Source organism: Tupaia chinensis, unplaced genomic scaffold, assembly GCF_000334495.1.
Source record: "Tupaia chinensis unplaced genomic scaffold, TupChi_1.0 Scaffold148488_1, whole genome shotgun sequence".
Classification (NCBI taxonomy): domain Eukaryota; kingdom Metazoa; phylum Chordata; class Mammalia; order Scandentia; family Tupaiidae; genus Tupaia; species Tupaia belangeri.
The window spans coordinates 369,704-397,475 of NW_006208337.1; the positions used below are offsets into that span (position 1 = coordinate 369,704).

The 27,772-nt window shown below is 46.0% G+C and overlaps 1 protein-coding gene and 1 long non-coding RNA gene across 2 annotated transcripts in view; one reads left to right on the forward strand and one right to left on the reverse strand.

The window, feature by feature from the left end:
• PRKDC (protein kinase, DNA-activated, catalytic subunit) overlaps window positions 1-27,772 on the forward strand; it is a 203,018-nt gene extending 175,246 nt beyond the window's left edge. Inside the window, exons 71-87 of the mRNA XM_006170448.3 lie at window positions 543-717; window positions 3,511-3,704; window positions 4,772-4,955; window positions 5,450-5,610; window positions 9,186-9,397; window positions 10,669-10,756; window positions 10,847-10,990; window positions 13,625-13,829; window positions 14,944-15,011; window positions 15,887-16,107; window positions 16,313-16,405; window positions 21,163-21,252; window positions 21,899-21,970; window positions 22,038-22,239; window positions 22,832-23,020; window positions 23,595-23,734; window positions 26,098-27,772. Coding sequence (XP_006170510.1) covers window positions 543-717; window positions 3,511-3,704; window positions 4,772-4,955; window positions 5,450-5,610; window positions 9,186-9,397; window positions 10,669-10,756; window positions 10,847-10,990; window positions 13,625-13,829; window positions 14,944-15,011; window positions 15,887-16,107; window positions 16,313-16,405; window positions 21,163-21,252; window positions 21,899-21,970; window positions 22,038-22,239; window positions 22,832-23,020; window positions 23,595-23,734; window positions 26,098-26,302 — 2,643 coding nt within the window. The 3' untranslated portion in view covers window positions 26,303-27,772. The remainder of the gene's footprint in view (window positions 1-542; window positions 718-3,510; window positions 3,705-4,771; window positions 4,956-5,449; window positions 5,611-9,185; window positions 9,398-10,668; window positions 10,757-10,846; window positions 10,991-13,624; window positions 13,830-14,943; window positions 15,012-15,886; window positions 16,108-16,312; window positions 16,406-21,162; window positions 21,253-21,898; window positions 21,971-22,037; window positions 22,240-22,831; window positions 23,021-23,594; window positions 23,735-26,097) is intronic.
• LOC102497008 (uncharacterized) lies at window positions 12,674-26,088 on the reverse strand. Its single transcript, XR_337639.2, has 4 exons — window positions 25,840-26,088; window positions 17,234-17,466; window positions 14,211-14,281; window positions 12,674-12,744 (listed from the first exon to the last, which is right to left on the reverse strand). It is a non-coding gene; the product is annotated as an uncharacterized LOC102497008 (long non-coding RNA).

The following is a 27,772-nucleotide window of genomic DNA, read 5'->3' on the forward strand; positions in this document are numbered from 1 at the left end:
AAAAAAGAGAGAGAGAGAGAGAGAGAAAGGGAAAGTGAGAAATCACCTCCCAGGGAGGATGGCCACGCTGCAGTCCTTTCTCCTGCATTCTCCTGGATTTGGGGCACACATGTACCCCTACCTCGTGTGATTTTCAAGGGGTTTTGAACCATGGCCTGCCATGTGGGAGTCCAGCACTGAGATTTGAACCATGGCCAGCCATGTGGGAGTCCAGCACCTCAACCTCCATGCTACCTGCTGGCGCTGGGAGAGGGTTTCTTTTTGGGTTGATGAACATGTTTTGCACTTAGATCATGGTAGCAGTTGTCCAACTTTGCAAATGTAAAAAAAAAATGCTGAATTGTGCCTTCTGGATGTGACTTTCACCTGTGGTGAGTAAAAAGGCATCCATGTAACTCACACTCAGGAAGCAGGTTCACTTCTCTGAGGCAGATTGCCTCATGCAGAAAGAAGGGTGCTGGTTCGGAGTTTCTGTGAAATAATTTATTTCCATTTCATCACCTCTTTGTCCTCACGTTCCTCCCCCTCTTCTCTTACGCTAGAGTAATTTCTCCCTTGCCATGAAGCTACTAAAGGAGCTGCACAAGGAGTCCAAGACGAGAGACGACTGGCACGTCGAGTGGGTGCACAGCTATTGCCGCCTGAGCCACTGCCGGAGCCATGCCCAGAGACCCCCTGAGCGGGTCCTCAGTGTGTTGAAGACGGTCTCTTTGCTGGGTCAGTAGATGCACGAGTCTGCGTTCTCTTTCGAATGCTGCTTCTTGTTACGCCTGTGTCTTCTGAAACTACTCTCTGTGCTGCTTCAGCTGACACCTGGGAGTTCGGCTTTGTAGTGATTTTAGTAAGCGTCAGGCAGCACAGAGAACAGAGCGGCTTCCTGGGGACAGCGAAGATTCAGAGCTAGGGCACTTAGTAATCTAATAATGCATTGAATATGACATTTGCAGCTTTTATTTCTTTATCTATAAAATACTGTGGAAACTAAGACTTTTCCATCATGATGGCACATGTTCCAACTGTCTCCCCTGCAGGAGATGGAGCAGTAGCCTCAGCGCCAGACTTTCTAGAGTGCCAGGGACTGAAAGTCATCCTGAGGTTGCTTAAACGGTTTTAGTGGAGAGAGGAAGAGAGGAGGAAGTTTGCTGATAATACCTTAATATCAGTGGGCCCAGCAGTTGGTGTAATGGCTGTGTTGCTGGGCTCCCATGTAGTCAACCACGGTTTGAATCCTGGACCTGGTGGCCAGATGTGTATCCGTGTGTGCCCAAGAGGAGAATGGAGGAGAAGGGATTGAGGTGTGGCCATCCCCCCCTGGGGGGTGATTTCTTGCTTCCTGTCTCTCTCTCTCTCTCTCTCTCTCTCTCTCTCTCTCTCTCTCTCTCTCTCTCTCTCTCTCTCTCTCTCTCTCTCTCTCTCTCTCTCTGTCTGGTGAGCGCACACACCCTATAGCAAAAACCTCTCAAAAAATAAAAAAATTTTAAAAAAGGTGTTATCAGCACTTGGGGCTGGCAGCTGGCATGGAGGTTAAGGGCTCTGGACTCCCACATGGCCAATCATGGTTCGAGTCCTGGGCCTGGCAGTTTGCTTTCTCGCTTTTCTCTCTCTCTCTCTCTCTCTCTCTCATTCTGTCCCTCTCTGTTCAAATTAAAATAAATGAAAATGAATAAAGTTTTAAAAATTCTTTTAAAAAAAAGAAATTATCAGCACTTACAGTAACAGTTATGATGATTCTGCAAGATGGAAACGGCCCAGGTGTTCCCACCTCTAGAATGGGTATATAAAATGTGCCATGTCTCCACCACGGAATACGGTTCAGCCTTTCAGAGGAATGGCGTCTGACACGTGCCACGCATGGACGGACCTGGAAAGTGCGGGCCCTGGGCACTGAGCCTGCTGGTATGACATCCAGGACAGGCAGTCCGTAGAGGAGGAAGTGGATCCGTGGTTTCCAGGGTCTCGTTGCAGGTGGTAACATCCTGACAAGTTCTGCAGAGCACAGGCAGGCAGGGATGGGCGGGGCCGTGGCTGGCCGGGCAGGCTGGCGGAGCTCAGCTCAGATGCTGAGCTTCACATGGTCAGACACGGACCTCAGACTTCCCATGCAGCGGTGTCTGCCACTTACCAGCTCTGAGCCACAGAATCAGTTGAACACTCTTCTCTGGGTAATTAATGTGGTGCATAAATACATTTATAAGAACCATTAATGTTTATAGCAGAAAGAGTTAGGTGTTTGACAAAATGCATAATTACAATGCTTGAGTAAAATATTAATTTTTATTTTTGGTATGCTATGCTCCATGACACTTAACCCCTGTGGGTGACCATCCAGTTACTTCTAGCAAAGAGTGTTTTTCATTACTGAGTTCACGAAGTTTCCTCCTGGGGCCAGCACATGGTGTGGTAGTTAAGGTGCTGGACTCACACATGGTGGACCATGGTTTGAGTCTTGAACCTGGCAGCTTGCTTTCTCTCTCTCTCTCTCTCTCTCTCTCTCTCATGAACGCACATGCCCTATAGCAAATTAAAAAATAATAATATATAAAATTAAATTAGTATTCCTTACCAAAAAAAAATCCCCTCACTGTTTTTTGGTGGGTTTTTTTTGTTTTTTTTTTTTGTTTTTGAGAGGATTTTGCTATACGGCACGTGCTCGCCAGACAGACAGAGACAGAGAGACAACCCCCGGGGCCATGGCCACACCGCAATCCCTTCTCCTCCATTCTCCTCTCGGGATCTTGGGCACACACGCACATGTACCTGGCATGAATTTAAGCCACTGGGTCTGGGACGCAAACTGCGGTCGACTACGTGGGAGTCCAGTGACATAGCCATTACATCAACTGCTGGTCCCAAGTACACATTTTACCACCACCTGGCCCCCAGTATTTTTTTTTTTTAAGTTTATTTCTTTCATGAGAAAAAGACAGGGTAAGAGGGATGGATGGACCCTTGACAGGATCCAGCCATGCCAGGATCCTTCCTCAAGCCAGCGCAGACCGTGGGCGTCATCATGGGTGCACTTGGAGTTTTCAGGCCAGTCTGGGACTGGAACCCCGGCTTCCATGGCTACAGCATAGCCCAATGGTGCCCTACCACTTGTTCCACAATGGCTGGTCCCTGTCCCAGTATTGGAAGTCAGTTTCTTGTACTTTTCAGACTTAATTCTTTTTTTTTTTTTTTTTTTTTGAGGGAGAGGTTGTTTTGTTATTGGGCACCTTCCTTTGACAGAAAATGAGAACTCACCCCCCAGAGGGGATGACCACACTGCAATCCCTTCTCCATTCTCCTCTTGGGATCTTGGGCATGCACACACGGCCCCCGTGGTGAGTTTAAGGCACCAGGTCCGGGACTTGAACCGCAGTCGGCTACATGGGAGTTCAGCGACAGCCATTATGCTAACTGCTGATCCCGGACTTAATTAATTTCTTAATAGAAAACTGAATTTTTCTTTCTAATTTATTGTTATTTGTTTTAGAAAAAAAAATACCGTTGTTTTTCTAAATCTACCAGATGAGAACAGCACATCAAGCTACTTAAGCAAAAACAGCCTGGCTTTCCGTGATCAGAACATTCTCTGGGGTGCGACCTGCAGGATCCTTGCCGACGCACTCAGCAGCGAGCCAGCCTGCCTTGCGGAAATGGAAGGAAGCAAGGCTGAGAGGGTGATGGAGCTCTCCGGATCTGGCTCCGAGAGGACCGAGAAGGTGATGCTGCGGGAAGCGTGGCGTCTGTGCGTGTGTGCGTGCGCGTGCGCGTGCGTGTGCGTGTGCGCGTGCTGTGTCTGCAGGAGAGTGATGATGTTCTCAGTTGGTGTTTTTAAAGCATACTTGACAGCCGTGCACGGTCGTGTTTCTTGTGTGGAAGTCGACATATTCCGTACTTTCCTATTTATCTGAATGATACGAATTTTTTTAGTATTAAATGGGAAATGTATATGGGGTCAGTGTGGACAGTTTTTCCATGAATTTGGTTAATGAATTTCATCCCTACTCACCATTCAGAATCCTCCAGCTTTAGGCATGTCAGTCTTTGCCACCTTTGTATTTACTGCCTGCTTTGCTTGGCTAATCTCAGATGATTTTGCAGTTTTTTTAGAGAGAGGTTTTTGTGTTTGTTTTTATATAGTATGTGTGCACTTGCTAGAGAAAGAGAAAGCAAGAAATACCCCCCGGGGGTATGGCCACCCTGCAGTCCCTTCTCGTCTAGTCTCCTGGGATCTTGGGGATGCATACACAAGCATTTGGTGTGCATTTTAAGCGGCCAGATCCAGGACTCGAACCACGGTCAACTACATGGGAGTCCATCAGTATAATCACTACACCATCTGCTGGTCTCTGCATTTTTGATACTTCTGGTCCCCCTCATCTCACCGTGTCACACTTGCATTGCTCCAGTTTGTGGCGGTCTTCCCCCTGTGATGTCACGGACATCCATACAGGATGTGGAGTGAAGGTGCCACATGTCTTCCTCCCCTTCCGAGAGCTGCCGGGCCCGTGGCCCAGCTGTTTGCCTCAGGGGCTGCTGGGCCCACACAGGCTTGTTCTTGTTGTTTGACTGGAGTTAAATGCCAGGATCTTGCTGGGTGAGCGTGCTCCGTCTCCACCAGGAAGACACTCCTTTCTCCAGTTCACTGGCTGTGGCGTGAGTTTGGAGCTTTTGGCCCGTCTACGTGTCACTAATCGCTAGCATCGCCCTTTACCGTCACCAGTGGAAAGTAGCGCTCTGAAGACGCTCGGCTGCACTCAGGGTTTCTGAGGTCTCTGAATTCCAGGTGATTGCGGGTCTGTACCAGAGGGCGTTCCAGCACCTCTCCAAGGCTGTGCAGGCAGTGGAGGAGGAGGCAGCCCAGTCATCTCCTGGGAGCCACGGGCCTACGGCTGGGGTCGTCCAGGCGTATATGACGCTGGTGGATTTCTGCGACCAGCAGCTCCGCAGAGAGGAAGAGAAGGCACCAGGTGAGTCACAAGAAACGAGTTAGCGTTCTGATGCGTCAGCATGACACCTTTAGAACTGTGGAGATGCTTTTGTCTTCTTGCTGCTTTCCAAACGACAGATGTTCTGAGAGACATCTGTAGTCTTGTTAAGGCAGTGGCATCTCCGAGGGTACCCTGCAGTTAGGTGGAGTCAGACTGTCTTCCGTTCGTATTTGCATACTTCACGCTTTCTGACTCTGCATGCAGCTTTGGTTTAGGGCTTCTGTGGCGGGTCTCCTGTTCTTGGAATAAGTTCAGTCTCTGGAAGCCGCCCTCGTTCCCAGCCCAGGACACAAACTGCTCCTTATGCCGGCGGCCGCTCTCAGGAGGGCGCAGTCCAGGGAGGCACAACGTTGTCCTGTGTGTGTGGCCCTGAGTGGAGATTAAAGAGAACGGTGACTGGAGCGGAAGCCCGAAGGGGAGATGCGCTCCTTTCTCCAGTTGTAACCCGTGCAACGCTCGTTTCTCCTCAGCAGTTGGCACTTCTGCAGAACTGCAGGCATACCCGGCGCTGGTGGTAGAGAAAATGCTGAAAGCTTTAAAATTAAACTCCAGCGAAGCCAGGCTGAAGTTTCCTCGACTACTACAGATCATAGAGCAGTATCCAGAGGAGACCTTGAGCCTGATGACGAAAGAGGTTGGTGTCTGGGTCCCAGGGCGCAGGAGGGCCTCTGCGAAACAACCGACAGCCCTGTATGCAGACACGCATGTACGTGCATTGCGGCTTTTCCCAGCCAACACCGATTCTGCTACTTTCTAAGAACAGGATCGTTTAAAGCAGTGTAGGAGAGAATTCAGACTCAGGGGTGTTCAACACTGAAGGGACCAGCATGGTCAACCGCAATCTGAGTCCTGGACCTGGAGGCTTAAACTCATGCCAGGTGTGTGTGTGTGTGTACCAAAGTCCCAAGAGGAGAATGGGGGAGAAGGGATTGTGGCATGCCAACCCCCCAGGGAGTGATTTCTCGCTTTCTGTTTCTGTCTCCCTGTCAAGCACACATGCTCTATAGCAAAAAATCTCTCAAAGAAAGGAAGGAAAGAAGGCACCGAGAAGGACTGTTTGGGGCAGAGATAGAGTCCGTGTGGGGCTCTTGCACAGCCCAGGGTGGCACATATCCCTCCTGGTAGGGTAGTGAGCACTCCAACCCCATACCTCCCAGCCCTGCAGTGTGAGTTGAGGGGTTTGTGTGGCAGTTGGGGCAACCCAAAGCCTTGGCCCCACCCAGGGCTGCCCTCTTGGCCTTTGGGTTCTGTGTCTGTAGGGATGCCTCCATGGACTTCATCTGCGAACATTGGGGGGTCATCTGAAAGGCCCTTGATTGGCTTTTAGACGTGTAACTGAAAACAGGGCCAAGCTTTGCAGTGCCTGTGTAATGGTCCCAAGGTAAGACAGCGCTCTGATAGTGCTTTACAGTAAGTTCACCAGGCTGGTCTCATCTGCAGGGACCCAGCATGGCTGCAGAGGCTAGCTATACCCCCCACCCACTGGATTCGGAATGCTAGGCTTGTTCGGCAGGCCCTAAACAGGAGATTACTGTACATTCAAAAATGTAGCATATTTGTTGTTTTTCATAAAGATAATTTAGCAAATAGTTGTAACTTTATTGTGATTTTCCCCCAAGTGACATTTTCTTTCTTTTTTTTTTGGAGCGGTTTTTGCTATAGGGCACATGCGCTCGCCAGAAAGACAGAGAGAGACAGAGAGACAGGAAGTGAGAAATCACCCCCCGGGGGGATGGCCACGCCACAATCCCTTCTCCTCCGTTCTCCTCTCAGGATCTTGGGCATGCACGCACATGTGCCTGGCATGAGTTTAAGACACCGGGTCCAGAACTCGAACTGCAGTTGACGACATGAGAGTCCAGCAACATAGCCATTATGCCAATTGCTGGTCCCAGCATTTTATTTATGATAAAAGTAGCAGTCCAGCAGGTGGCATGGAGGTTGGGGTGCTTGACCCACATGGCTGGTTGCATGGCTTTGGTCCTGCACCCGGCAGCTTGAAAATCACACCAGGTGCATGTTCATGTGAGACAACATGGAAGAGAATGGATCGTGGCGTGGCCGTCCCTTTGTGGGGTGATTTCTCACTTTCTACCTCTCTGTCTCTCTCTGGTAAGTGCACTGCCCTGTAATGAAATCTAAAATAAAAAAAAAATTAAGTAGCATTTTAAATTAGGAGGAAATAAGTGGGTGTATTCAGTCAGTTCTATTACGACGCCTCTGGACCTTCGAGGATGTGGCCCTGGGGCCTGGCCATTTAGGAAGTATGTCAGGTTTTATCAGAAATAACTCCCTGCTGGCTCCCCGTGATCTGCCCCGGGGACTGCACGTGGCGACTGCAGCTCAGATCCCCAGCTTTTTGACAGGGCATGTCGCGATCCCGGGATCCAGTGGGCTGGAGGAAGGGAGTCACAGCCTGATGAGACCCCAGGGAGGATGCTCGTCGGTTCCTCTTCTCCCTGCTGCCATGTGCGTGTCCTCTTATGAATAAAGAAGAAAAAATAACACTCTAAAAGCATGGAGTAAAACATGGATAGATTTCAAAACTGGTCTCGGAGTAAAGAGACAAAGACCAGAAGCCGTAGCGGAAAATGATGTGGTAGCCCTACACAGAAAAAGAATGTTATATGCCAAATTAAAAAAAAAAAACAAAACCACTAAGGGGCCAGCAGGTGGTGTGGTGGATAAGACGCTGGAATTCCCACATGGGCAGCCATGGCTTCAGTCCTGGACCTGTGAGCTTGCTTTCTATCTCTTTTCCTCTCTCACTCTCTCTGCCTTTCTCCTACGAAACTCATATGAAAAAATAATTAAATAAAATAATTCCTTAAAAAGAAAAAAAACCCTGAAAGATATTTGCAACATTTATGAGAGACAGAACTGACATCTCTTGGGGCTGGCAGGTGGTAGTTCAGGGCAGTGGACTCCCACATGGCCAACAGTGGTTTGTGTGTCCAGACCTGGCGGCTTGCTTTCTTTCTCTCCCTGTCTCCCCCCCCCCTCTGTTCCTCTCTGGTCAAATTAAAATAAAATAAATAAGGAGAAAATAATTCTTAAAAAAACTCATCATCTCTCATCTATAGAGTAAAGGTCCGTCAGAGACCGTTACAACATGAGCAAAGAAAATGCACACGTGATTAAAGAGCATAAGGGAGACAGGCTGGATTCTGCAACCTCACTATCATTAAACGCATTTGTTTAATTATTTATTTTAATTTGAGAGGGACAGAGCGAGAAAGACAGAAGGTGAGAAAGCAAGCCCTCAGGTCTAGGACTCGAACTGTGGTCGGCCATGTGGGAGTCCAGCGCCCTTAACCACCATGCTACCTGCAGGTTCCAAAATGTGAAAATTTAAATCAGACATTTTTCACTTCTCAGATTGATGGTTTTAAAAGTTCATTGCGTCCAGTGTTTATAAAGATTTTCAAAGTAGTCCGTCTAATGTTAGAAATGAAAAATTTGAAGTCTTTTCGAAGGGAAGCCTCCCAGTGTTTATTAGCAGTTGTAAATGTTCACACTGTAATTTAACTTGTAGGAATTTACCCTACAGGTGGGGAGACAGCACAAGCACAGGGGTGTCCACTAGCTATAAGAGCAAAAAAGTGGAAAATAATCTAGATACCAATTACAGAGCAGTAGTTAAACGAAAGGAAAACAGTATAGCTGTTCAGATGGGTGAATTAAATCTGTCCATCTCAGGAAAACCGGCAACAGCATGTCTAGCATGATTCCACTCTTGTGATAAAGGTTATGTGTAGGGACCAGCAGTTAGTGTAATGGCTATGTCGCTGGACTCCCACGTAGTCGGCTGCGGTTCACGTCCCAGACCCGGTGGCTTAAAACTCACGCCAGGCGCGTGTGCGTGCGTGGCCAAGATCCTGAGAGGAGAATGAAGGAGAAGGGATTGTGGTGTGGCCGTCCCCTCTGGGGGGTGATTTCTCGCTTTCTGTCTCTCTGTCTGTCTGGCAAGTGCACACACCCTATGGCAGAAACCTCTCAAAAAAAAAAAAAAAACATTATGTGTACACAGCTCAGCAAGTGTCGGGGAGAATCCTGTGGTGGTCTCTGCCAGAGGGCTGAAGGATAGAAGGCTTTTTACTTCCCTGCTTGTGTGTTTCTCTCCTGGCGTTTTTCACTGAGCATGCACTGCCCTCCTCCCAGACGGTGCTCAGTGTCTCGTTGAGCTACCTCTCTCTCTCTCTCTCATAGATCTCCTCCATCCCTTGCTGGCAGTTCATCGGCTGGATCAGCCACATGGTGGCATTACTGGACAAAGGGGAAGCTGTGGCTGTTCAGCACACAGTGGAAGAGATTGCCGATCACTACCCACAAGCCCTCATCTACCCGTTCATAATAAGCAGCGAAAGCTATTCCTTCAAAGATACGTCTGCTGGTCATAAGAACAAGGAGTTTGTAGCAAGGTGATTATTACAGGAAAATTAGGTCAATGAATTAAAATTAGGCCAGTCAGATGCTACATGTTATCAAAAATGTAGGGGGGGAGGGCAGGCCGTGGCGCAGTAGTCATGCAACTGGACCCACATGGGAAGGTCCTGGTTTTGTTTCCCAGAACTTCCCCGAACATGCTGGGCATGCATGTGTTTGTGGTCCAGGCTGGCTGGAGGCAGATTGCAGCGTGGGGATTGTTTGAGGTCTCTCCCTCTCTCGTTCTCTCTTTGTCATGGAAGAACTAAATGAACAAGCTTTTTTTAAAGTGAAAGCACATGGAAGCTAGTGTCTGTCTTCACCTGAATTAACTGTCATTTAGTGAGAGACATCTGGTTCTTGAATGTATATTTCTAGTATGTTGCTTGTTGTAGGATTTCTTTCCTTTTTAAAATACATATCTTAGAATGTCAGTCATGAAACATCCTACCCTTAGGCTCACAGTAATTATTCTCTTGGTTGAGACGGACTATATGAGATGCACTTTGAAATCCATTCCTGAAATTGTCCTTAATTTAGGACAGGAAGGCTCTTTCTTCTTCCTTAGGCCTCCACAGACAGCCCGAGGTCATCCTTTTCACATCTCCCGCTGATGCGTGAGTGGAGACACCAGCATCACGAGCAGCGGTCTGCAGCTCTCAGGAGCACTTCGAGTGCCGTGTTTTAGTTCGCATTTTCCACCGAGAGCTTTTTCCATCACTAACTGAATTGCCTCATTACCTCATGTTTGGTTTTGAGAAGACAAGGAAGAGTGAGATACAGCTTTTGTCCCAGGTTGATGACGTGGACAAGCGTGCCCCACCACTGTGCACTGCCCACACCGTCTGTGAGCGGATCGAGTGCAGTGGGATTGTATTTTAAAAGAAGGAAGGAAAATGATTGGAAAGAAAATGTGTTGGAAAGCGACTTTCATAACTTCAGAAAACACATATGTCAATTTGTACATGTCAAAATGTTGTCATCACTTGTCAGATTTGTTTTTGACCTTACCTGAGAATACCTTTTGGTAGAGTACTTTGTGTTTCATCAAAAATTGCATGGGATTTTAAAATGACACCTTCCTGAGGCTGTGTAGTTCTGTGTATGTGTGATACAGTTATCAGTTTTGTGATTCAAGTAAGTTATAAGTTATAATTTACATCATTTTTAAGTTATGAATACTATTAATCTATGTGATTTTGAATGAATATGCAAGGCCTTGGTTTCTGGGTGATGTTTGGTTACCTAAACTTGCTCATCTTTTTAGGATTAAAAGCAAATTGGACCCGGGAGGAGTGGTTCAAGACTTCATTACGGCCCTGGAGCAGCTCTCTAATCCCGAGCTGATCTTCAAGGTAACAGGACAGCTGCTGGCACACACAGCAGAGAACGTGGCTAAAACTCATTTATTGATAGCTTGATTCTTCTCTTATTTCTCTGCACAGGACTGGGCCGACGATGTCAAAGTTGAACTAGGAAAAACTCCTGTAAATAAGAAAAACATTGAACAGATGTACGAACGGATGTTCGCCAGCCTGGGTGACCTACAGGCCCCCGGCCTGGGCGCCTTCCGAAGGAGATTTGTTCAGGTATGGAGGGCACGCCTGCCTGTACTGCTTCCTGTCAGCGATTCTTGCTAGGCGGCATTGGCTGCTTCTATGGATCAGAGGCAGAACCTTGGGGTTTTATTGTGTCTTTTCATGCTCAGATTCCTAGATCCAAAGGTTGCCCGTAGTTGGGCCAGCAGGTGGCAATTCCCACATGGCTGACCATGGTTTGAGTCCTGGACCTGGTGACTTGAAACTCAGGCCAAACGCGTGTGTGTGCATGCCCAAAATCCCGAGAGGAAAATAGAGGAGAAGGGATTGCAGCATGGCCATGCCCCCGGGGGGTGATTTCTTACTTTCTGTCTCTTTGTCTCTGTCTTTCTGGAGAGCTCATACAAATAATCTCTCCAAAAACACAAGACCATGTGGACCAGTCGCATTTTACCCGTCGGTGGTAGTTTTAACTCTCAGGATGATTTAAACATTGTTCTTTTAGTAAGTTGATAAGTATTTCCTGGCACTTATCTCTGTTCAGGGCACAGTCCTGGATGGTCACAAGATGGAAGAAAGAGACTCAGCCCTGTGTTCCGAGGCCTTGCCTAGCAAATGCTGCACACAGGGAGCTGTGTGTGGGTTGAGCGTGGTGGTGTGAGATGTTTCCGAGTTGCTCTGGAGTTGGACAGAGGAGAATGCCCTTGACTGGAAGGGAATGGTGGAGAGAGTGGAGCTTGCAGGGCCTTGGTACCACCACGTGGCAGCTCGAAGCCGACTCCTCATCTCCCTGGTTGTCCTCCAGCCAGGCCTTGGCCTCAGTATCATTCTCCTGCGGAGCGTCCGTGGCCCCTGCCCTTGGCCCTGGGTTAGCATGTCCTCCCTCAGGCTGGGGGCCTCTCTCTGGCATTCATCACCCTGGGGTTCTTTTTCCAACTTTGGTCAAACTGCCTTCATAAAACCTTGTGAACTTAAGGGCATGAGAGAGAAGTACGTGTGCTGCCACAGTTCACACTCACGGCCAGTCAGGCCAGGGCGGACCTCGACCTCTTTTTTCTTTTCCTTTTTTCAGGGGAAAGGTGGCTTGCTATGTAGCACGTACACTTACTTGAGAGAGAGAGTGAGAGATCACCCCCTGGGGGGATGGCCATGCCATAATCATGTCTCTTCCATTCTCCAGGATTTGGGGCATGCGCCTGGTGTGTTTATCAAGCAGCCAGGTCTGGGACTTAAACCACACAATAAGCCATGTGGGATCCAGCCACTGTAACCGCATAGCACCTGCTAGCCCTCTCGTTTTTAATAGCTACTTTATCATGGTACAGTCTTACGCCCTAACCCTGCCATGTAAAGTGTACAGTGCAGTCGTTTTCAGTATAGCCACAAAGTTCTGAAACTCTCCCCACATCAACTTTAGAGCATTTTCACCTCCTTCCACAGGAGAAATCCCTATGCCTATTATCAGTGCAACCCCACCCTCTGCCCCTGCTGGTCCCAAGCAGCCACGTGCCTGGCCGTTCCGCATATGTGCAGCGTGTGACCGGCTTCTCAGCCCCTTGCAAAGCTCTGCCACAGTGGCCCATGTCAGGGCTTCGCTCCCTGCTGTTGCTGAGTGAGTCCCCCATGTGGACCTGCCACGTTTTGCTCACCCTTTTACCAGGTGGACGTTCCCACCATTGCCCTTGTGAGCAGAGCTGCCGTGCATCTCTGTACATGTCCTGTGGGAAGGCACATCTTCAGCACTTCTGGGCACCTCCTCTGGAGTGGACGTCGTTTTAACCTGCAGCCGTTCCTTGCCTTTTTGCCTGCCAAATTAGACATGTGAACTGGACTTTCGTCCTGCTCATCTTGTCCCTCCACTGCCTAGCATGCTGGCTGGTGTGAGGCCGGTGTCTTTAATAGATGCCCTGGAGCTAGCCAGGTGGTGTGGTGTGGTGGTTAAGGCACTAGATCCCACACAGCCAACTGTGGTTCGAGTCTTGGACCAGGCAATTTGGAAATCATGCAGGGCACGTGTGTGTGTGTCCACCATCCTGAGAGGAGAATGGGGGAGGTACTGTGGCATGGTCATCCTCCAGGAGTGATTTCTTACTTTCCCTCCCTCTCTGTCTCTCTCTGGGGAGCACTAGCCCTAGCAGACTGATTAGATACATACATGTATGGTTTTGGTAAGTGGAGCATGACTCCCACTTGGGGCAGTCCTAGTTAAAATTGTGAGTGTAGCAACCTACAAAGCTGGTCACACTGGTCCATGATCTAAACGGTGCTTGAAAACCCTCACTGTGGGAGGAAGCATTCTTAGCTTTTCTCTTCCGCTCATACAAAGAATTTATTTGTATTGGGTAGCTGCCTTAGTTTTGCCTTTTGTAAGTCTGTCCCTAATTACTCAGGTCATCCCAATGGAGCAGTGGCCTAGAAAGGGCAGGCACACACGGGCTGTGTGAGTCTTTTAAGCTCTTATTATAGTTTATAACTAGGAGTCATTCCTCACCATTTCTTTTCTAAAGGAACAGAAGGCAGGCTCCAGACGTTCCTGAGCATTGAAATATTTAAGGAAAGTATAACTGTAACTCTTAAAAGCACAGAAGATGCCATAAAATTAGGCTTTTATGCTCATAAGCTTAGAACCTTTTCTCATGTTCAAACTAAACATTAAATTTTGTGGGAAATTCTCATTAACTTCAGGCCTTTGGAAAAGAATTTGATAAGCATTTTGGGAGAAGAGGGTCTAAGCTGCCTACGATGAAGCTCAGTGACTTCAGCGACATCACCAGCTCCCTCCTACAGAGGATGAACAAAGACTCGCGGCCACCTGGAAACCTGAAGGAGTGTTCGCCCTGGCTGAGCACCTTCAGCGTGGAGCTCCTGAGAGGCGAGCTGGAGGTTCCCGGTGAGTTAGGCTGTGGCGGCGACTCTAGGCTCCCGAAATGGTGACCTCGGCTCTGGACAGGCTTCTCTCTCTCTCTTTTTTTTTTTTTTTTTTTTAATTTTAAACTTCACATATTTTTGATCATTAAGAAAATTAATAATTACTATAAATTTGTACACTTCACCAGATGTCTAATGCAATTACAGTTTTCTTCTGTTCCTGAAGATGACGAGTCTCAGCTTACACTGTTACGGTTACCAGGAGTTGTAGATTTCCTCTGAACAAACCTGTGCTTTGCTCCCGAACAGCGCATAGGTAGAGTGCGCGTCCTGGGATGTGTGTACTGGTCCCATCCACAATGGCTCATTAGGAAAAGGGCTGCAACAAGGAGCATGGCAGTACCTGGCAAGTTGATCAGAAGTGAACAAGGCATGATTTCCTGAAGGAATCGGGATACATTCCGTGTTCTTCACCTGGAAATGGCCAGAGGAGAAAATGTTGAAAGCGTGTTACTCACGTTCTCATTCCAGTGTATATGAGGAAAAACGTGTGTGCGAACCACGTTTGTTACTATGTGGACGTACAGTTACGCTCTGTCAGTTGTAAGAAAACCTTCTCGTGTGTGTAGCCTGGTTGTTCTGGAGGTGATGCAGTGTTCTAGGGCCATGCGTTGTCTAGTCTTAGAATAGGAAACCAGTTTCCATTCATCAGCAATTGACAAACAATGGCATTACAAGAAATATAAGTCCCTTTTTCTTAAATGAAAGGCAGCATGTAGTATGGGGCAGGGTGGTGGCAGTGGTGCACGTGGTACATGTGACTCTGCAAGGCCGACCCACACAGGAAAGTTGCTTTTCCCTTCCAGAGACCTCCCTAAGTACACGGGCACATGTGAGCCCAGGGTCCAGGGCTGGCTCAGGCAGGGGTAGAGCATGGTATTGAACTGTTGAGGATGCTGTCTCTCTGTCTGTCTGTCATGTTGCTCTTGTTCTCTCTGTCGCCTGTCCATGGAAGAAATAACTAAACAAACTTTTTAAAAAATGCTATTATGTTAGGCCCACGTTAGAGCAGAGGACCCATTTTCAAATGCAGGAGTTCCGTAAGCTGTGCCTAAGCAGGCTCTGTTTTGCCGTAGGTCAGTATGACGGCAGGGGGAAGCCGTTGCCCGAGTACCACGCCCGGATCGCTGGCTTCGATGAGCGGGTAGGTCGAGGCTCTGTGCCCCAGTCTCTGCAGGGCATTGTTGCTGTGTGGTGTGCAGGTCTGCAGGTGAGAAAATGGTGTGTCTTCACTGAAAAAGAGACTTGACCTCAACATGGAGTTTTCTGATTCTGTTACTTACCAAATTGCTTGGTATGATTGTCTCCAGTGTTTTTACGACGACTAGATGTAAGGATATGACAAACTCAGAGATGGATATAAATTACGTGTAGGATTACTTTTGTAAAACTATTTTGGCCTAAAATAGCTGCTGTACTCTCACACTTGGATTCCCATGGATAAGCTGAAATTGTATAGGTTAGGCTGTGTTTTGAGCTGGTTGCTAGGTTACAGCCAATTATAGCAGCTAGGCTTCAGTCGGTCACAGGCATCCCGCCTCTTAAACCAGTTTACTGCAGACAGACTCCAGAATGTAGCCAGCGATTTCTCTGCCCCACTCCATCACTTACTTTATTTTACGACACTTTCCCTTTCTCTGCACGTGTCACTTTCCTGTTCCACCAGCATAAAAGCCAAGTTGACCACGAGGCTGGCAGAGCTGTCCAGAAGCCTGGGGACAACTGCCCTATTTAAATCGTGTTAAGATTTGCTTTATTAAAAGTCTGTCAAAGTGGCTGGTTTGTTTTTCTTCTAACACTTGATTGTGGGAAGTGTGCATGTTGGGTATTGCTTTCACATCCCTAACAGGACTGGCTGGGTGTGACCCGTTGTGCCAGCTCTCTACTGCTGCTCTGCCCCGGCTGTCTTTGGGTTTGGAGGGAGGTCTGTGAGGCAGCCAAGCACCTGCCGTACTCTTCCTGGTGGTGGTGTGATGGTCTAGTCTGGACTGCACCTGAAAGGGTCCTTTCTGCTTAAAGGTACAGGTCATGGCTTCTATAAGAAAGCCAAAGCGCATCGTCATCCGAGGCCATGACGAGAGGGAGTACCCTTTCCTGGTGAAGGGCGGCGAGGACCTGCGGCAAGACCAGCGCATCGAGCAGCTCTTCGAGGTCATGAACGTCATCCTGTCACGCGATGCTGCCTGTAGTCAGAGGAACATGCAGCTGAGGACGTACCGCGTGGTGCCCATGACCTCCAGGTGCGGGGCCAGGGGTTGCTTGACAAGTCAGCGCTTCGGTTCCCACAGAGGCTGCACTCGGCAGACCTGTGCCCACCTTGGGATCCTGGGGGGGAGCCATGGCTGTGCACGGAGACGCCAGCTCTGCTATGAGTCCTCAGAACCTTTTCTTCATGAAAGAAGAGTAGGTTGGGTTTATTCATGAGGATCTTTCTCTCCTTTATAGATTGGGATTAATCGAATGGATTGAAAATACCCTTACTTTGAAGGACCTTCTTTTGAGTAACATGTCTCAGGAGGAGAAGGCAGCGTGTATAAGGTATGTGAAGCCCGCCTGTGTGCTCATGCTTCTGCCTGGATCTCGTGTCCTCTAGTGGGTGGTCTTGTGCCACTTTCTCTACCTCGTGTCTCCGGTGACACCTCAGAGCCCCGTGTGATCAGTGTTGCTGACCCCCACCCGACCTGGCCTTTCACCTGCTCTGACTGGGCAAATGACTCGGTGGAGTGGAAGGTACTACATAGTTGCATGCATTTTACTACCAGAAATATTCACGACAAAAAAGTATTAACTCGGGGGAAAAGAAAAAGAAAGAAACCTTAAAAGAAATAAATAATAATGAGATTTGCAACCAAAGCTTAATGAAACATTTTTGATACGCTAGGCACTGTTCTCATATCTTAATGTCTGAACTATTTACTTCTCACAGCGGTCTCCCAGGGGAGTGTCGTCCTTTCTACACAGAGGAGGAGGCTGAGCCCCAGAGAGGCCCAGCAGTGTGTGGTGGGTCACACAGCCTTATAGGTGGTGTAAGCTGGGGCTATTCATGATTAATTGTAGGTTATGGATGCTCTTTCATCTCTCTCTCTTTTTATTTTTTCAAAATTTTCTGTTTTAGATGTGTACTCTTTAATCAGAAGTTTTTTTTAATAGGTTTTCATTTCTATCAAGAAAAGTAAGCACCCCATAGTGAGAGCCACTTTGAAGGGAGAGTGTCTCTCACTATGTAGAGTGGCAAGCTGTGGCATGAAGGAAGAGGCTCCGTGACTCGTTCTCTTCCTCATACCTCATTCTTTCCTGGCTGTATTTAAATAGGAGCAGTATTCTCTAGGTGAGGAACAATTTCAATACAGTGAAGTATATTCTTACCAAGCTTTCCTGAGAAGTTACCAAGTAGGGCAGAGTTAACTGACTGTTAACTCCTTGGCCTAGGAGTTAGAAAGCAGTTTCTACTTTCCTTGGAAGACAGGCGTGGGTGGACACTGCTTCCTGGCAGGAGAGGCTGCAGATCACATTAGCGCTGAGGCTGTGGCCCACGGTGGGTTCTGTCTGTGTTCCTGGACTCGGGAGAGAGCTGGAGGCAGAGCAGGGCAGCGACACAGCTGTGGAGGGGAAAAGTGTTTTCACAGATGGTGGTCTCAGCCACCTCTATGAAACAGGCATTTCTGACCGTATAAGTAAAACTGTTGCCGGTTTTTTTTTCTTAATTTAACATGTTTTTTATAACCTCAGTTGACACTAGAAGGAGAGGATTTCAGTTATAAATGTGTGCCTGGCTCCATTCCCATTCTACTGGGAACACAAAAGAGGGCAGGTAGGGGACCAGCGGTTGGCATAATGGATATGTCACTGGACTGCCATGTAGTTGACCGTGGTTCAAGTCCTGGACTCAGTGACGTAAACTCATGCCAGGTACAGGTGCGTGCATGCCCAAGATCCCAGGAGGAGAATGGAGGAGAAGGGACTGCAGCATGGTCATTCCCCCATCCCCCCAGGGGATGATTTCTCGCTTTCTGTCTCTCTGTCTCTCTCTGTCTTTCTGGCGAGCGCAAAAAAAAAAAAGAGAGAGAGAGAGAGAGAGAGAGAGAGAGAGGGCAGATGGGGCTGCCTTTGTAGTTCCAGTAACCCCATGCTGTCTGCCGTCTGCCGTCCTCCTGACTGGCGAGATATGTGAGCAGAGAAGTCTCCAGACGAGCAACCGAACAGACTCTGCATTTTCTGATTTGGAGAACACAGAAAAAGGGACAGGGGACAAAGTGAAAAATAAGAATGGAAGTGCACGACAGTTACATCTATGGGTTTGAAGTGAAAGGAAAAAGTCTGACCTTAAAATGAAATGGTGGTTCTTCTCAAAGAATCTTTGTTACTTCCTGTGCTAAGTGATACCGGGCTACAAGGCACAGTGAGAACAGAGCAGGTAGAGTCAGATCCGGTGAAGAGTTCAGAAGATTTAAATATATGAAAGCACAAGAAGCTAAGATGGGAGCTACATTTCGGAATTCAGAATGTCATCGACAATTCAATATATACTTCAGAAAAATACAGCTATTCTCACATGTACATAGCACGATGTTTAGTGGTGAATAAGATGACAATATGTGCATACATGATTATTACATACTTTGAAAAAACAAACTATACCCCACAAAGATGTGCAATGATTATATGTAAACCAGAAATCACAATTTAAAAAAAAGAATTCAGGTCCACCCTACCTGGTGACACTAAGATTTAATGGGCAGAGGCCATCTCAGATGAGAATAGTTGAAGTTAGAAAAGTGTTAAGTTAAATAGGCAAGTCATTCCCTAAATACAGTGTCCCACTGACTCTGAAAACGTGTTTGCAGGTTATCATTTAACTTATGAATTTAACCTCTTAAGGGACAAGGACACCGAGGATGAGACTGTCTTCTGCAGATGACCAGTAGCCCACATGTGAAACCCAAATGTCCCCTGTGAATATACCTCGTTTTATTAATGTCCTTTTCCCCTCTTTAATGTTTACTGACGACTTGCTCAGGGTTGGGGATACAGTAAGGCTGGAAGTTCCTGCCTTTCTCCTTGTGGTAGAGGAGCAGAGAAACACATAGCAATTAAAATGCAGTGAGGCAAATATAGAAAAGGTTATCATTGATTGTGGGAAGGGATACATTTCAGGCTTCTTTCTGCAAAGTTGAAGGCCGTACTTTGGCCTAAACTTTCTTCCTTTCAATTTTTAATTTTTATCGTTCTAGAACACCCAGCAGTCCCCTTGCACTGGTCTACTTTTGAAAGTAATGTAGTAGCAACTCAGGAAAGACTCACCGTAAGTGATGGATGTGCCCACTCACATGTTGAGAAGTTGCTCTACCTTTATAGATTTTTTTAAAAAGAAAACTTGTTGAAGCTCCTGACAGAGACCCCAAAGGTGCCAAACATGCACCTCTGTGTAGTTTCCAACTGCTCAGAGCATTATTGAAAACAGCGTTGAGTTTAGTTTAAGCATCCCTTTTTTTTTTTTCTTTTTTGGAGAGGTTTTTGCTATAGGGCGTGTGCGCTTGCCAGACAGACAGAGACAGAGAGACAGAAAGCAAGAAATCACCCCCCAGGGGGGATGGCCATGCCGCAGTCCCTTCTCCTCCATTCTCCTCTCGGGATCTTGGGCACGCACACGCGCCTGGCGTGAGTTTAAGCCACCAGGTCCAGGACTTGAACCGTAGTCGACTACATGGGAGTCCAGCGACATAGCCATTATGCTAACTGCTGGCCCCAGTTTAAGCATCCCTTGAAAATACTTTGTCATGGGGCCGGCAGGTGGTGTGGTTGTTGAGGCGCTGGACTCCCACATGCCTGTCCGTGGTTTTGAGTCCCAGACCTGGCACCTGGCTTTCTCACTTTCTCCTCTCTCTGCCTCTCTCTGATCAAATTTAAATAAATGAATAAACAGGTAAAAATAAATGAATGATTATTTAAAAAAATAATTTTTGGAATTTAATTTTTTTTAATGCTTTGCTGATTTCATATATACCTGTGTCTTGTAAACCGTGAAGAAAGATGAGGCAGTGGTCTGAACGACAAGACAGACTTGACTGTCCTGTGTTTGCTGTGGGGAGATGCGGCCCATGTTCTGCCCACTTTTGGGGGACCGCACATGGTCCTGCCTTGTGCTATGGTTTCTTTCTGTTAGACTTTCAGAATTGTGTGCTTTGTAATAAACGCGTTGTGTTAGCTCATTGTATCTCTCTCTGTATGAATTGGGAAATCTGTTGTATCAGATTGTTGTGCACCTGAATTTTTGTATAGGAAATAACTTGAGCTTCTTCAGGAGTAATTTTTAATTTGCCAGAGGGCACCTGTACTCATGAGAGAGAGAAGAAGCACCCCCCATGGGGCCTGGTCACACTGCAATCTCTTCTCCTCCATCTTTCCCTTCTTTTGGGATTTTGGGCATGCATGCACGTGCATTTGGCATGTTTTTCAAGCTACCGTGTCTGAGACACCAGCTGCATGACTGGCCGGGATCTGGCTCTTTTAATCATAAGACCTGCCCTTTTAGCAGTAATTATAAATGAATAATGCTATATTGATGTTCTAAATTCAGACTAATACAGATTCAGTGTTAACATTAGATATGATTAAAAGTTGTACTAAGGGTCCAGCAGGTGGTTAAAAGTTAATAAGGCTTTGGACTCCCACATGACCAACCATGGTTCAAGTACAGGATCTGGTGACTTGAAAATCATACTGGGCATATGTGTGTACATGCCCAAAATCCCAGGAGAAGAATGGAGGAGAGGAGATTACAGCATGGCCATCTTTGGGAGGTGATTTCTCACTTTCCCTCTCACTGTCTCTGTTTCTCTCCTCTCCAGGAAGCATACTCACCCTATGGCAAAAATCTTTAAAAAAAAAAAAAAAAGCTATATCGAAGATCAGTTGGTGGTGTGAGGTTAAGATCCTAGATCCCACGTGGCTGACTACATGATTAGAATCCTGTAGTCAGTGACCTTAAAAATACACCAGGCACATGTGTATGCATGCCCAAAATCATAAGAGGAGAATGGAGGAGAAAGGACTATGTCAAGGCCACCACCTCTGTGGGTACTTTCTCACATTCTCTCTTTCTCTCTGTTTACTGCCCTTCTTACCCCATCCCCCACCACGTGAGCATAGACACTCTGTAGCCCAACAAGAAAAGTTATATTTATTTTTTCTTCCTCTTTGCTATTTTTTAAATGAATTCTTTTTGAAATTCTTTGTCTCTGAAATCATTTAGTGCTAAATGTCTTTCTTATTTTAATTTTCTTTTTCCTACTTAGTGATCCCACAGCACCACCTTATGAATATAGAAACTGGCTGACAAAAATATCAGGAAAGCATGATGTCGGAGCTTACACACTAATGTATAAGTAAGTGTTTTAAGTCTGTTTATGTGTTCCATAAGATAGAGGCAGAAAGAAAATGACAGACAGAGGCACCTCACAGGGCTTCCATGCCACGGCCTGCCCTAGCCTTGGTCACAGGCACATCTGTGTGCACTGGCACACTCAGGGAGGACCCAGGACATGAATCCAGGACCTTCTTCATGGAGGTCCAGTTGCTGCTGCTCCACCACCTGCCAGTCAACATTCATATTTACTTCTGCTTCTTAGAGAGTTTTGCCTGATCATGAAAATCCAGTTATGTGACATTCGAGATTCAGTATGAACAAAGAGTTATAGGGACCGGCAGATGGTGTAATGGCTGTGTCACTGGACTCCCATGTAGTTGACTGGGATTTGAGTCCTGGACCCGGTGGCTTAAACTCACGACTGGCGCGTGTGCCAGGAGATCACAAAAGGAGAAGGGATTGTGGCGTGGCCATCCCCCTGGGGGGTGGTTTCTTGCTTCTTCTCTCTCTGTCTCTCTGGCAAGTGCATGCACTCTATAGCAAAAACCTCTCCCCCTCATAAAAAACAAAAAATAAAAAAAAATTAAAAAACAGAGTTATAATATTTAGATTTTAAATCATGAGAAATGTGTTTTAATGAGACGTTTCCAATTATTAAATCACAGGAGAGCTAACCGCACTGAAGCAGTCACATCTTTTAGAAAAAGAGAAAGCAAAGTTCCAGCTGACCTCTTAAAGTAAGTACAGTCCCGCTCCAGCAACAAGGCAGTGGCAGCAGAGACCTGAGTTGCTTCTCTCTTCCAGGCGAGCCTTCATGAGGATGAGCTCTGGCCCCGAGGCCTTCTTGGCCCTGCGCTCCCACTTCACCTGCTCCCATGCCCTGCTGTGCATCAGCCACTGGCTCCTTGGGATTGGGGACAGACACCTAAACAATTTCATGGTGACTCTGGAGACAGGCAGCATGATTGGGATCGACTTTGGACATGCATTTGGGTCAGCCACGCAGGTGTGCATGCTGGACACTCTCCATTCTAGGGGAGTTTGGAATCGCCACATTACCTTGGAATACCCTTCAGAAGTGGATAGTGTTAGAAGAAGAAATGACACGTTAGTTAGGCTGGTTTTGTCATGACCTTAAATCTGACATTTTTGCAGAAAGGGATGATCTCAGCTTGGTTCTTGCTTGCTGAGACAGGTGAGGCGGTAAATTACATAAAGTCAGGAACAGATTGTGTTCTGTGGGAAAGGAGGGCTCTTAGGAAGTTTAGTGAAGTCCCATAATCACAATGTCTTGCACAAAATTTGATACGAATATTTTTTCTGACATTTACCACTGGGTTTTTTGTTGTTTTATTGTACTCCTAAGTCTCCGTGGGCTCTGTGGTTCCACCATATAGATTTTAAGTAGAAAGAATGGTGACAGCTAAGGAAATTATGTGTGAGCACAGGGATTTCCACATGTAGCTGATTTCAAGAAAAATGGAGTTTGTATCCTCACTACCTGTGAATAATAGCTATGAGGGGATGTTTCACGTGTCCCTGTAACTTAGAGGTTTCATATATTCTACTTATTGCATGCATTGTTTTTTCTCATTCAGTTTCTGCCAGTCCCTGAACTCATGCCCTTTCGTCTGACTCGCCAATTTATCCATCTGATGTTACCAATGAAAGAAACGGGTCTGATGTACAGTGTCATGGTGCATGCGCTTAGGGCCTTTCGCTCAGACCCAGACCTGCTCATCAACACCATGGATGTGTTTGTGAAGGAGCCTTCTTTTGATTGGAAAGTAGGTTTTGTTTCATTTCACTTTTATTTCAGTTTCCCAGGGATCAGTCCAGTGTAGAAATAAATCAAGTTGTGTTTCAAAAATATTTACATAATTTTATACAGCATTTGTCAGAGTTAATATTTGGGCTTGTTTTGGCCTGAAAACTAAGAAGAGATGCAGCCTTTATGTGGAAAAAGCCATGGCTTCTATTGGGCTTATTTCTAACCGGGAGAGGGAATAGGGTTCCATGGTTGGTGAGGGTTTGAATTGTCCCTAATGCACTTGTAGTCTACAAACAGTCCTACGTGAGGTCTGTCTGCTGTAATCGTAAAGATACTTTCTGGAGTCTCGGGTTATTCAGAGGACAACCCCAGGAAGGTGAATCTTGTGTGCGTGCCCTCTGAAGGATGGCACCTCTCTTTGACCCTCAAGCTCATTGTCAGTGTGATGCTGCTCTTCAAGTCTGTGTGAGACGCCGCAGAGCTATCCCAGTGAGAGAGGTTTAAGTTCCTCGCTTGGTCTAATATGTGTGAATGTGGTCATATGTGTGCTGTTACAATAAATTAAGAAAGTCATTTTGTTTTTCCTTTAGAACTTCGAACAAAAAATGCTAAAAAAAGGGGGATCATGGATTCAAGAAATAAACATAAGTGAAAAGAACTGGTATCCCCGGCAGAAAATATCTTATGCTAAGAGAAAGTTGTCAGGTGCCAATCCAGCAGTCATCACTTGGTAAGATTGTTACTTGTGGGAAAGAGAAGCAGAAGACCAACAGTTCTGTTTCTTAAAGAATCAACATGTGCTGGGACCAGCAGGTGGTATTGTGATTAAGGCACTGGGCGCTCCCACATGGCTGACCATGGTTTGAGTCCTAGACCTAGTGGCTTGCTTTCTCACTTTCTCTCTCTCTCTCTCTCTCTCTCTCTCTCTCCGTGTGTGTGTGTGTGGTCAAATTAAAATAATATGAATGAATAAATAAAATGTAAAAGTAATTTTGGTGCAAAAAAAAGAATCAACATGTGTGTACAAAGTACTGAGTACTTTCTGTTTAGCCTTAGGCACTGGCAGCTAGAGGGGCCTTAGAGAATCAGAATTCTCTCAAGCCTGGGCAAGTCCTGTGACTCAGAACCTCCTTCCTTGACCCCTGTGCTCTGCATGGTCTTCAGGCCTTGAGATAACTCCTGGAACAGACTGTTCCAGTATGAGGACAGGAGAGTCATTCCTAGACTAGCCAAAATACTGTTTCGCACCTGAGGAGGGTTAGGGTTTAAATATGCTTTAGTCTTTACAGGGTCTTTGACCCATTTGACCCTGGTGGGCACAGCAGCTAAGTTTAAAGAACACAGTGTGGGCTGTTGATTGAGAGTCTAGATTGGGTAGGCTTTTAGTTTAGCTTTTAAATATTTGTTTATCAAGATCTAAAGCAAATAGAAATTTGGAGCTATGAAAGGAAAAAAAAATGGACTTTAGAATTAAATAACAGTTAATAGTTGCCTGTGACTAACTTGTTCTTGATGAGGCTGCTAAGAACAATAAGTGGTCTTTTCAACAAATAGCACTGGCATAGGAATGAATTTGGATCCCTATCTCATACCCTAGACAAAAACTAATTCAAAGTGGATTTAAGAGCTAAAACTACAAAACACTTAGAAACATAGGGGTAAATATTTATGACCTTAGATTGGGCTGTGACATTTGGCACTTTTAGATATGACACCAGAAGCAAATGGACTTTATCAAAATTTAAAACTTTGTGCTTCATAGACTAATATCAAGAAAGCAAAAAGATAACTCACAGAGTGGGAGAGATGTTTGTAAGTCATATCTGATAAAGAACTTGTATCTAGAAAAATGTAAGAAAGTCTTACAACTAATAATACAAGTAACTAAATTAAAAAGTGGCCAAAGGACCTGCACAAACGTTACTTTAAAAAATATATACAAAAAGGGGGCCAGCAGGTGACATGGTGGTTAAGGGTGCTGAACTCCCACGTGGTCAACCATGGTTTGAGTCCTGGACCTGGTGACTTGCTTACTCACTTCCTCTCTCTCTCTCTCTCTCTGTCTCTCTCTCTCTCTCTCTCCCTCTCTCCCTCTCTCCCTCTCCCCCTCTCCCCCTCTCCCTCTCTCTCCCTCCCCCTCTCTGTGTGTTTCTGGTCAAAATTAAAAATAAATAAAAGTTAAATAAAATAATTCTTAAAAAAGTAAATATATACATATATACACACAAATGACCAATAAGCACATGAAAAAATGTTCAACATCACTTGTCATTGATTCTCAGTAGAGGATGGCTGGAATCGATACAGTGGATATTACAAGTATTGGTGAGGAGGTGGAGGAACTGGAATTCTGATCAGCTGCCAGCGGGAGTGGAAAATATTGTAACTGCTGTGGCCAATATTCTGGCATTTCCTTTAAAAGTTAAACATGGGGGGGAACCAGCAGTTAGCGTAATGGCTATGTCGCTGGACTCCCACGTAGTCGACCGCGGTTCGTGTCCTGGACCCGGTGGCTTAAAACTCACGCTGGGCGCGTGTGCGTGCGTGCCCAAGATCCCGAGAGGAGAATGGAGGAGAAGGGATTGCGGCGTGACCATCCCCCCTTTAAACATGGGGGGCCAGCAAGTGGCATGGTGGTTAAAGGCACTGGACTCCCACATGGCCAACCACGGTTCAAGTCTCGGACCTGGTGGCTTGCTTTCTCACTTCCTCTCTCTCTCTCTCTCTCTGTCTTCTCTCTGATCAAACTGAAAAATAATAATAATAATGATGATAATAATAAATAAAGTTAAATAAAATAATTCTTTAAAAAAAAAAAGTTAAACATGGAGTTACCTTATGACCCAGCACTTCCGCTCTTAGGTATCTCTCAGGAGAAATGAAAGCAGATGTTTGTACAGAAGCTTGTAAACAAATGTTAACAGCAGCATTATTTGCGTTCCATTTTTCTACAAATCCAGTTTTGGTCTTCAAGGTCATGAACCACAGAGAATGTTCTGAATGTGATGAGAGGCAGCAGTTGCAGAAATGCAGGAAACAAAGGAAGAAGAATACATGGTTTGCATTTTCATATTTGTTCAATCTTTTTTCCAGTGATGAGTTACTTCTGGGCCACGAGAAGTCACCAGCCTTCAGGGATTATACAGCTGCAGCACGAGGAAGCAAAGATCACAACTTCCGTGCCCAAGAACCAGACGATGGTCTTTCAGAAGAGACTCAAGTGAAGTGCTTGCTGGACCAGGCCACAGACCCCAACATCCTTGGCAGAGCTTGGATGGGATGGGAGCCATGGATGTGAAGCCTGTGGTGGTTGCTCGGTGTAAAACATTAGAATGTTTACAGAATCTCCTAGACTCAGCAACAGCAATCAATGAGTTGATTTTCCTGAACCCCTGAAGAGAAGAAATGTATTTAGTGATAGAATTTTGTGGCATGAGTTTAAATCAAATCGTGATGAGTAATGAGTATTGATATGAGTCAAAGATGAGGTTATTATATAACCTCAAAGCTTAGGTTGGGTTGTGGTAGACTTAGAATAGAAAAACACATGTTAAGGCTCATATGGCGTATGATCAGCTTTTAGAGCATTCTGTGAGTGCTGTGAGTCAGGTAAACTGCTGTCTCAATAAACGGGGTGGACATGGATGCTCTACGGCATGGCCTCATTGGTTATGGCATATGGGAAATAACACCCGAAGACTTCATCACTGAGATGTTGTGAGGGTAAACCAGTGTCATGGTTGATAGGATGTTACAGTCTGTGGGACTGACGTTACAGTAGAGGGACAATCAGAACAAGAGCTAAGACTGTGGTCTCGTAGATTTAGGAACAACCACATTTCCTGTTTTAGGATAGTTTTCTGGATTTTAATTTTATTTTCTTCTAGTTTTGAAATTTCATGGTAGATTTGCTCCCCAGAAGAGAACAGCCTCCGTTTAGGGAGGTAAAAACCTTGGAATTACCATTTGTCTGCAGTTGAAATTAGATGAAAGTGCCCTGCATCCCAGATTTGGCAGCTTCAGAAATCCCAGGTATAAAATAGGGGTAGCACTAGGCATCTCAGTTTTAGGAAAATAAAGGAAATCTCAATTTGAGATGAGTTCTTTATTTGGAGGAAAAGCATTCATTCTGGAGCAGCACGATGCAGTTAGGAAGTACAGAATTGGCTTCATCCACCCACAGATCTCAGCCTCTCCACAGCCCTTTGCATACCTGGGACTGCGCTCAGGTTGACTTTAGCTTTTTTCTTCACCATTTTTATTTGGAAACTCTTCTGTGATGTTGAGAAATAAATCTTAGGAACATTTAACAAAGTTTTTTCCAAAAGTAGTAGGTAGCTCTTTTATGCAATTTCAAAAGTAAAATATTCATCGTACAAGATAGTCCATTATCTTATTTGCCAAGTTTGTTCTAATAAATACAGGTGGGATGCATTTTGGCATTAAAAGTTAACAGGTACGCAATAAGTAGCATCTACTGAGCTAAAGAAATTTCACTTTTAAGGAAAAATAAGTGACCAGATATGTGAAAATCTAATACGCACATGATGTAGTAAATGTTTCTTGCTACCACACAAACAGCAGCTGGAGTGAGCCTACTTGGAGTTGACCTGATTATAATGTATTGTTTTCTGTAATAGCTAATTAGCCATAATTGTCCCTTGAGTCCTGACAACTGGGGCTGTATTCATTAATGGGATTGCCTACGTTATAGGAAACCCTGTTTTTTAATGGCTACTTTTCATATCAATAAAAGTTCACTGTTACA